This window comes from Dendrobium catenatum, unplaced genomic scaffold (genome assembly GCF_001605985.2).
Source record: "Dendrobium catenatum unplaced genomic scaffold, ASM160598v2 fragScaff_scaffold_716, whole genome shotgun sequence".
NCBI classification, from domain to species: Eukaryota; Viridiplantae; Streptophyta; class Magnoliopsida; order Asparagales; family Orchidaceae; genus Dendrobium; species Dendrobium catenatum.
In genome coordinates, this window is record NW_021319178.1 from 8,569,081 (window position 1) to 8,578,599 (window position 9,519).

A 9,519-nucleotide genomic window follows, 5' to 3' on the forward strand; every position below is an offset into this window, starting at 1 on the left:
GGCGCAGAGGATACTGGATATGTTCAATTGGCTGCGCGATAGGTGAAAGATGTCTTTTTGAGCTTCGTTCTAAGGTTTTTTTTTTTTTTTTTGGTTTTGGAAGCATAGGCTTATATATGATTACTACCGAGAGGCAGGAACTGGGAGCGAGTGACGGCTAAAGATTGAAGAGTTTGGATGGCGCATCTTGGCTGTATGGTGGATAGGATATTCGAAGCAGATAGCCTAATTCTTTCAAGAATTTCTTGTTTATTTGCTTCCAGGCTTTGGTTTCTTTCAGCGAATCTTATATTAGCAACGTGAAGAATGATGCTGATTCAATAAGTAGTGTTGGATCCAAATTTGTTAGTTGGAAAACAGGCCGAGAGAGCTTACTCGAACATGTCAAGCATGTGAAGGTCTTAAGAGTACCTTGGGCGAGTACTATCTATGATAAGGCCGAAGCAACCTTATCCAATGGGTAATAGGAGTGAATGCCTGAGGTCTGTTGTTTCATGAATACCCTTGTAGAGTAAATGCCGTATTAAGCTACATTTTAACTCGATATGTACTTTGTTCTAGGGTAATTTGTGTATTTTTATGTGTACTTTGTGTTTGATTGCTGATTAGGTGAATTTATGGCCATTTGATTATGTGGAATGATTTAAAGGTATTAGACATTGGATAGAGCAATGAGCGCTTTGGTGCCATATCTTGGTGCTGGCGATTGAGTCTAGAGATCATGCATAGATAACCTAGCATTTAGGTGATACTTGAAAGTGTGCATATTACATTCAATTTCAAAAGCAAAAGGACAAAAAATACAACTATGCATAAGTAGGCTCATAGCGACCTTACTTCAACAAAATTAAAAAAGAAGAAGGAAGATCATTTTCATTTGTACATTGCCAAACAAAATTACAATTTAATGCATCTTAGCACAAAAGCTAGCAACTTGATTTTCTTGTCTATGAGTGTGGTGGAAGATGACTTCTGGGGATTGAGTTGGGATGGTTAGATCAGACCTCTTATGCTGTTGATGTTGCTAAAATGTCTTTGTCATGATATTTTGAAAGATAGAAATGATACTAGCATTGCCCCCTTCAATGATGACTTCACTTTTCTCTAGCACCCACGACTTAACAATGTTCTTGATGTAGGCAAAGGGGGGGCAACTCATGTGCCAAACTCTTGGGCTGTTGGTGCTTCTCGATTTGGGGATTGGCTGTCCTGTTTTTGCTATGTATTTGGGAGCTGCTGTGCTCCAGCTCATTAATGCATGAGCTGCTGTCCTTTTTAGCTCATTATGTGGAGTGGTTTTTTCTTTTCCCCTTCCCTATGGCCCTTCAGTTTCCCCCGCCTGGTTCCTGTCCCGTGGCTGGTTCTTCTCCCCTGGTTACCTGTTATGGTTCCCCTAGCCGCCCATTCCTGTCCCCCTTGTGACTCTTCGGGTGCTGCTCTTGGACAGCCCTTTGGCCTTTTGTTTTCCTTGTCCTGATTGGCTTGGTTGAGGTATTTTGGGCTGTTTGGCTGCCCCTTTTCTCCTATATATATGAGATATTTTGTGGATAAAAAAAGGATGCTATGACATAATTTTTGGAGCCAAAACCTGTGGGTTTTTTTCTTGGAAAAGCTTGCGAGCTTGTTCCTTATCTCTTCTTATTGGGAAAGCTTGCGAACTTGTCCATTCTTCGATTTCGTCTTGGCTTCTTATCTCTTTCTTCTCTCCGCAAGTGTCCACCTCATTTGTATCTTTCATCTCAATGATTACAAGCAGGTTTAGGAGTTTTATTTCATAAGTTTGTAATGTCATGTTATGTTTAAAAGTGTTTAAAGTGTTGTGTGTCATTTATTTCCAAGTTATAAGGAACGTGTTTCTTTCTTTTTGTGACCTGGGGTTCTCCTACTATTTTTTGCAATCTTTTTGATTGCATCAGTTATAGACCACAAGAATAGCCTCAATTTCAATTTATGAGTTGTCTCAATATTCTAATTGTTGACCTCCAACTTTATGAAATCACCACGGTCATTACGAATGACAGTGCCAACTAGAACTTGATTTGAGTGAAGAAGAGCACCATCCCCATTAATTTTAATCCAATCAAGAGGAGGGGGACACCAAAGATACTTACTACGTAGTTTGGCAGGTTGAGAAGTGTCACATTGCTCTTGGATTAGGTGAGAATATGTGTTGGTGAGTGATTTGAGGATGGTAGCTGAGCCGTAGGGCCAACCATGTTTTCTTGCTTTTCTAGCGTGCCAAACTTGTTATACCACACAACCGAAGAGACGGAGCTTGATTGTGTGTGGGGCGATGGCAGTGCTGCACTATTAGCTGAGATCTTATATGTAACGAATTGGTTGAGTGTTAATTTTTCATTAATTCAGGATATTGAGAACCTTCTTGAGTTTGGCGTAGAGGCTTATGGTATGAAGTGGATGTAATTTCAGCAAAACCAAAGAACAACACAAGAAATTTAGGAAGAAGAATACACAAGAACTCTTTTTTTATTAAAAGAACTAAGAAGAAAAACACAAGATACAGTTGGAGCTTCAATTGGAGAGGAAAATCCGGCTATTCCAAATCCCTAGTCATGGGCTGGAGCCCACTCAACCTAAGCAAAACTAATTTCAGCAAAATCAAGCATAATTTGAATCACCCCAACGTAAGCCTTAAGTTGGCTCCCCTAATTCTTTTCAAATTAGCCCCATTTTTCTAAATAATTCTCTCTCGGATTTGAATTCAAATTATATATTTTTTCTCTAATTAATCCCCTTTCAATTCTAGGTAAAGCTTTTCTAAACAATTCCCTCCTCTCTTCTTGCCGGTGGCCCACCCTAGTGAGGCCCACTGGCTCAGCCGGCAGTTCATCAACTTACAAAATGGTTATCTTTAGGATAACTGCACCCCCATGGCTGGAGACCTAATGCCACAGAAGAAGGAAAAACTACACTTACATTAATGCCTAGATGTTGGGAATGTAGCACCAAGGAGATACAATTTTTGTTAACAATAAAACCAAACATGCAGTACCCAGGTGTCACCTCTCTAGTTCCTAGTTGTTATTGTTTGAATTTATTTTGAGCATTTTATATTTAGAAACTTGCTTTATTGGCCTATGGGGGTAATCTCAACATTTAAACTTGGACGTTTTAGGATTTTTGGATACACGTTTTTGAGATAAAATTTGGAGAATGACAAGTATTGGTGAAGACGGTAGTTGCATAGTCAACTTAATTTTCTTATTACTTTTATTTTTCTTATGTTGTAGACATTCATGGAGTTTATATTTTCTTTTATTATGAACTATTTTTTTCCCCAAATTTTATGATGGAACCTCAATGCGAAAATTGAATGTTAATTTCTTCTTCTTTTCTATGATTTGCTCTATGTTTGAATGCTTATTCTATGAGGTTTATCAAGTGATTTATTTATTTTGCCATCAGTTAAATGTAATTTTAAAAGAGATATTTAGGTTTAGGATGTTGATATAATAGCTTGAGTTGATATGAGACAGACATATGGGCAATCCTTTTTAGAGTTTGTTCTTAATGATTCTCTTTTTTTTTTTCACATAGACATATGGTTGCTTGTTTATAAAGGTTTTGTATGTCCGTCGGCAGAGGTTTGTAGAAAAGGTTAGTGCTTTCGATTGACCTTCAATTTAGGATAATTAATCATATATAATTAGAAGAAATTCATTTGTGTGAATTGTTAAGGGGAAATTATATCCCAAGGGTTAATCATCATTAATTTATCATCAGGCAATTTATATTTTAAATCAGTTTTATTGTTTTAATCCTAGTTTTAGTGACTTATTTTGTTATACATTTAGATAAATTAATGCAATATAAATTAGCAATTTAGGATTCTTTCTCATCACTATATTGTTTATTTTGATACTGGCACTTGACTGTTAAAATTACAATATTATGTGAGAGAATTGTAGAACAAATACTTAGAAAAAGTATATCAATTTTAGAATCAAATTGATTTCATGCAAAAATTTACCTTGGAAATATATTTTTTTGTTAGTGCAATTAATGGAAAAGTATATGGAGCAAAGAAATGATCTTTATATATATTAAAGCTATGAATGATAGAACATTGAAAAGTATTAGAAGTTATGGAGTGACTCGAGAGCTTCCAATTATTACATCAATAATCGACATTGATTTTATCTTTTTCTATTGGCTATTCAGATGTTTATTAAGAATATTCAAAGCAAGGTGCATTGGTGCATATATTTTGCAGATGACATTGTTCCTAATTTGTGAGGCATCTGCTAAAATAAGTGAGAAGTTAGAATAGTGATAGAAATAATTTGAAAATAAAAAGACTCAAATTTAGTAGAGCAAATATCAAAAATTTTATATACAATTTTAGTTATTATAATATTAATGCTTATCATTTAATATTATTAGAAGATGAGATGATACCTAGTTGAGATAGGTTTTAGTATCTTGTATCTATATATAAAAAAGTAGAAATATGGATAAGGATGCAACTTATGGAATTAAGGTTGGTTGGCTAAGTTGGAGAAGTGCAAATCGAGTTTTGTATGGTAAATTGATATCATAGGGATTGAAAGATAAAGTTTACAAAATTGCAATTAGGTTAATGATGTTATATGAATTCGAATGTTCGCAATAAAACAATCATTGATATTTATGTTGTGTGTAATAAAAATGAAAATGCTAAGATGGATATAAATCAAAATTAATAAGGATAAATTAATAAATGACTAAATTAGAGGGATGATTGGAATGACATCTATTGAATATAAGATAATTGAAAATAGACCAGTGGTTTGAACATGTATAACAAGGGTAGAAAGAAAATATAACAATTAAATGATTCAGTGAAAGTAGTATTGAAGGATTAGGAAAGATAAGAGGTGGACCTAAAGTTATATGGATTAAATTTGTGCAGATGACTTGCAATGAATAAGCTTAACTCAAACAGCGTTTACCAGAAATAAATGAAAAATAACAATTCATAAAGATGACCAAAAATTTGTGACAAAGATGATGATGATGATAAATACAATATTTTAGGAAGGTATTGCATTTCCAATTCCTTTATCTTATTTTATTTGTTTAACTAGTCAAAAAATAAATAATCAAATAGTAACACATTATGGTAAGTGTTAGTCAATATGCTGCGTTTCATTCATATTTCACATAAGCTAACATCTCATCTTATTTGTTCGGTGTTGCAGATTTAATATTGATCTCCAACGGCCTTCTTTTGATCGCTAAGAATTGCTTAATTTCATTATCACAATTGTGAAGAGATTGCTATTGTGCCAAAATATTAGCTGGCTACTTTTTTGAATGTAGGATTAGTTGGTAATTGTTCTCACGAATGCCAGCAATTATAAATAACATTCTGAAACGGATTTATTACTGTTCATCCTTGAATTCGTTCAAGAAAATCCATGCTCATATCATCATTCATGGCCTTCGCTTAAACAATCTTGTAGCCGTAAAACTCGTTATCTTTTGTAGCCAGGCTTTGGGTCATATTGGTTATGCCCGCTTGATATTCAATGGTCTTTTGAGTTCTGCAAATGTTTACCTCTGGACTGCCATGATTACGTCTTACACTCATCAACATTCGGAGCTTGCAAGAGAGGCCATTGTTATATACCATATGATGCTTAACCATGGAACTTATCCAAACAACTTCACTTTATCAACTGCCCTTAAAGCATGTTCAACTTTGAAAGCCACAAATGAAGGCAAGCAGATTCACGTTCATTCTACTAAACTTGGATTCAATTCCTCCATTTATGTGCAAACCACATTGGTAGACATGTATGCTAAATTTGGTTTGGTAGAAGAAGCAAGGTATGTATTTGATAACATGGCAGTTAAAAATGTCGTCACTTGTAATGTTATGATGGCATGTAATGTGAAGGATGGTGATATTGAATCTGCTAGAGGAATGTTTGATCAAATGTCTCAAAGAGATCCAATTTCATTGGCAACCATGATATCTGGTTATGCCATGAATGGATCTATCCTGACTGCCAGAGAGCTTTTTGATCAAATGCCTGTGAAGGAAGTTAGTTCTTGGAATGCTTTGATTGTTGGGTACTGTCATGGAGGAGAATGGGATCAATCAATAAAACTCTTCAATGAGATGCAACTGAATCGTATTAAACCAAATCATGTCACCATGGCTATACTGCTCTCTTCCTGCGGCCAATTAGGAGCTCTGAGATTTGGTAGGCAATTACATGGCTTCCTGCATAAAATTTGCTTTTTAAAGAATGTTTATGTCAGCAATTCTCTTCTTAACATGTATGCCAAATGTGGCAGCTTACAGGATGCTCATGATGCGTTTGTAGATATGCCAGAAAAGGATATAGTATCATATAATGCAATGATTACTGGGCTGGCTAACCATGGACATGGTGAAGAGGCCTTAGAACTATTTCAAGAGGTGCTGGAAAGAGGTATTCAACCTGACTCAGTTACTTTTCTTGGAATATTAACTGCCTGTAGCCAAAGTGGATTAATAGATTTAAGTCTATATTGTTTTGAGTGCATGAAGAGTTATGCAATTGAGCCCTCTGCTGATCACTATGCGAGCATCGTCGATCTGTTTGGTCGAAAGGGTCTTATTGAGAAAGCTTATAACTTTATAAAGAGAATGCCAGTTGAGACACACGCAGGAGTTTGGGGAGCTCTTCTTAATGCTTGTAGTAGTCAGAATAACGTTGAGATTGGTAGAGTTGCAGCAGAAGAACTCTTCAAAATTGAACCAGAAAATCCAGGTAATTATGTGATTCTTTCAAATATATATGCTAGAGCTCAATATTGGGATGGTGTTAGAGAGATAAGGTGCTTCATGAGAGGAAAAGGAGTGGCTAAAAGAGCAGGATGTAGTTGGATTGAGTTGAATAATGAGGTTTTTGAATTTGTTATGGGAGAGATGGGCCACTGTCTGTCTGAAGAAATTTATGCATTTTTGAGACAACTTTCTTTGCAAATGAAGTAATACAAACATAGACACTTTGATTGAGGTTCTATGTTTCATAATTATATTAATTTATCATTTATTTGAGTATTCTTACAAGAGCATTGAAATGTTTTTAATTGTACAAAAAGGTCTCTATCTACTATAAAATTGTTTTAATAGTTTTAGTAACTTAATTTTTGGCTATTAAATAGTAAGATGGAAAAGTAAGAATCATATACTTATTTATCATAGTTAATAATTTGATTAATGCATATAATAAGATTGCATCATATATTAATTGTGTTTATTACTTGTCTCCTTTCATGCAATTTGCTTTTAAGTAAGGTAATTATAGGGAGATAAGCATTTAGAAATAAAGAAGTCAAAATTTTGGCTTATCTTCTTATAGTGAGCTATTTAATACAAACTATTGCAATTATTAACAAGATCAATTTTTTTATTGCACTTCAAGCTCTATAGAAGTGATCATAAAGCTCATGTATCCAATCAATTGAAGGGGTTTAAAATATTAAATCTTCATTTTTTATTTTAGTTTTTTATCTCATATATTATATTATAAGTTTTAAAAGACTATATAGACAATAAAAAAAAAATAAAAGATGTACATTAATATATTGAGAAGTACTTGCATATTTTGCATTTTTAATGTATTTTTAGGGTGTCAATATTTGACACAACTCGAAAACTCGATACAAAAATTTCGGGTTTGGGTTGACCCAAACCTAAGCTGGGTTGGGTTCGGGTTAGATTTTTAGACCTATTTCAAAAATCGAGTCGAGTTCGGATTGACTTGGAAATTCGGGAATAACTTGGATTGACCTGTTGCTTGCTTAACCGAGCTGCTTCGTGATCGTAGTTGACTGTGTGACCGAGCTACCCTCGTGATCGTCGTTGACTGACTGCTGCCCAAGGTCAATTATGCATCGCGAGACTCGCGTCCACTTAGGTTTGCCTGTCGCGCTGCGACGCTGACCCGACCAAGGTCATCTTAGAATGAATGCATTTCAAGTTGAATTAGTTTGACCTAAATTACAATTTCGATTGAGCCGATTTTGAGTAAAATTTTAAGATTATGTCCGATCTATTTAAACTCACCTCGAATGTCTATCATATTCTTATTTGAGACTCTCGAGAAAAATATTCTAACTCCTTCGATAAGTATGAACCTTTGGACATCTATATACATATAAAGAATCTAGAGGCAAAAAATAAATTAAGAAATGAAGATAATTCCTCCCCATGATTCCTTCTATTTTAAATGTTGGTTAAATGTCACATTACCAAGTTTATAACTTTGAATATGTGCTTCTTCTTTGATGGAAATACATAACTAAAGCTTCCAAAGATCCCCCACCTCTCAAAACACCTCATTGCTTTACCAAATTCCAAAGAAAAATTCTAACCAATGTCTACGTCATTCTCTTGACCACAGTTCTCAGATTTTCTTGCTGAGCTTTCTTTTCAATGTAAATTTATTTTTATTAAATTTTACTTTTAGTATTGAGTATTTTGATATATAAAAGTATATTTAAATATGAATTTAATTGGATATTTATAGCTATTTAATAAATAGTTGTTTAATATTTTTAAGTAACAGTAAAAATAAAACTAAGTAATAGCTTATAGTTAATTAACAAGTGATGTAATAGTTCATTTATATATTAAAATACCTCTTGTGTAGCAAAATCACTAAACTAAGCATGCATAGGCTTGATGGAATCATAAGGCTAAGAGGGTTTGGATAAGGGATGGTAAAGCATTAGTGGAAACTAAGCATTAGTATATTAAAATATATATAGCAGTAAAGCATTAGCTTTTGGAATTCACTCCAGGTGCTGAACTTATGGGTTGCTGTAGTTGAAGTTTGCAGATTTCATAAAATGGTAAGGAAAAAGGAAAGGGAAGGTAATAGAGAAGAAAATTTGGAAGAGGGGTAGTATTGAATGAAGAAAAGTGTAATTGAGATTGTTTACAAAAGAAAAAGAAGACAAATTCTAGGAGAACAAATTCCTAATACGGTGAGATACCCAAACGATGGATAGAAAATAGTAAATTTTTTTTTTTTTTTGGAAATCCATATTTGTTATGTTTATAATAGCATTCATTTAAGTCCATTCCAATTTATTTATGTATATATTGTTGATTCATTAAGTAATGATTATAAAAGAAATGAATGGTATTGAAAAAATGAAATAAGTCATATATAAGAGATAGGTCTGTGCAAGTAAAGATGAAAAACCTAACGAGTTAAGCTTGCACAATTGAAATTCTAAAAGTTGGGGATTCAGACACAACCTTGAATGAAAGAACAACTTCAATTTTAAAAGTTGAGAATTCAGACTCAACCTTAAATTAGAAAGCTAGAATGGTACAACAACCTATAACTATCATATGATTTGTACAAATGTATTGAACAACAACAACAACATCATCATCATCATCATCATCAAACCTTTGTCCCACTACGTGGAGTTAGCTACTTGAATCATTTCTCTCTATTGTGTTATGTTAAAATCAAATTCTTGTTTAAATCTAATAAATAAAGATAA

At 33.8% G+C, this 9,519-nt stretch overlaps 1 protein-coding gene across 1 annotated transcript; it reads left to right on the forward strand.

Annotated features, from left to right (window-relative positions):
• The first annotated feature begins 5,112 nt into the window (after positions 1-5,112).
• LOC110114814 (pentatricopeptide repeat-containing protein At1g74630) lies at positions 5,113-7,038 on the forward strand. Its single transcript, XM_020847826.2, has 2 exons — positions 5,113-6,443; positions 6,542-7,038. The coding sequence occupies exons 1-2, from the start codon at positions 5,348-5,350 to the stop codon at positions 6,553-6,555; spliced, it is 1,110 nt and encodes a 369-aa protein (XP_020703485.1). The 5' UTR covers positions 5,113-5,347; the 3' UTR covers positions 6,556-7,038.
• Positions 7,039-9,519: the final 2,481 nt, after the last annotated feature.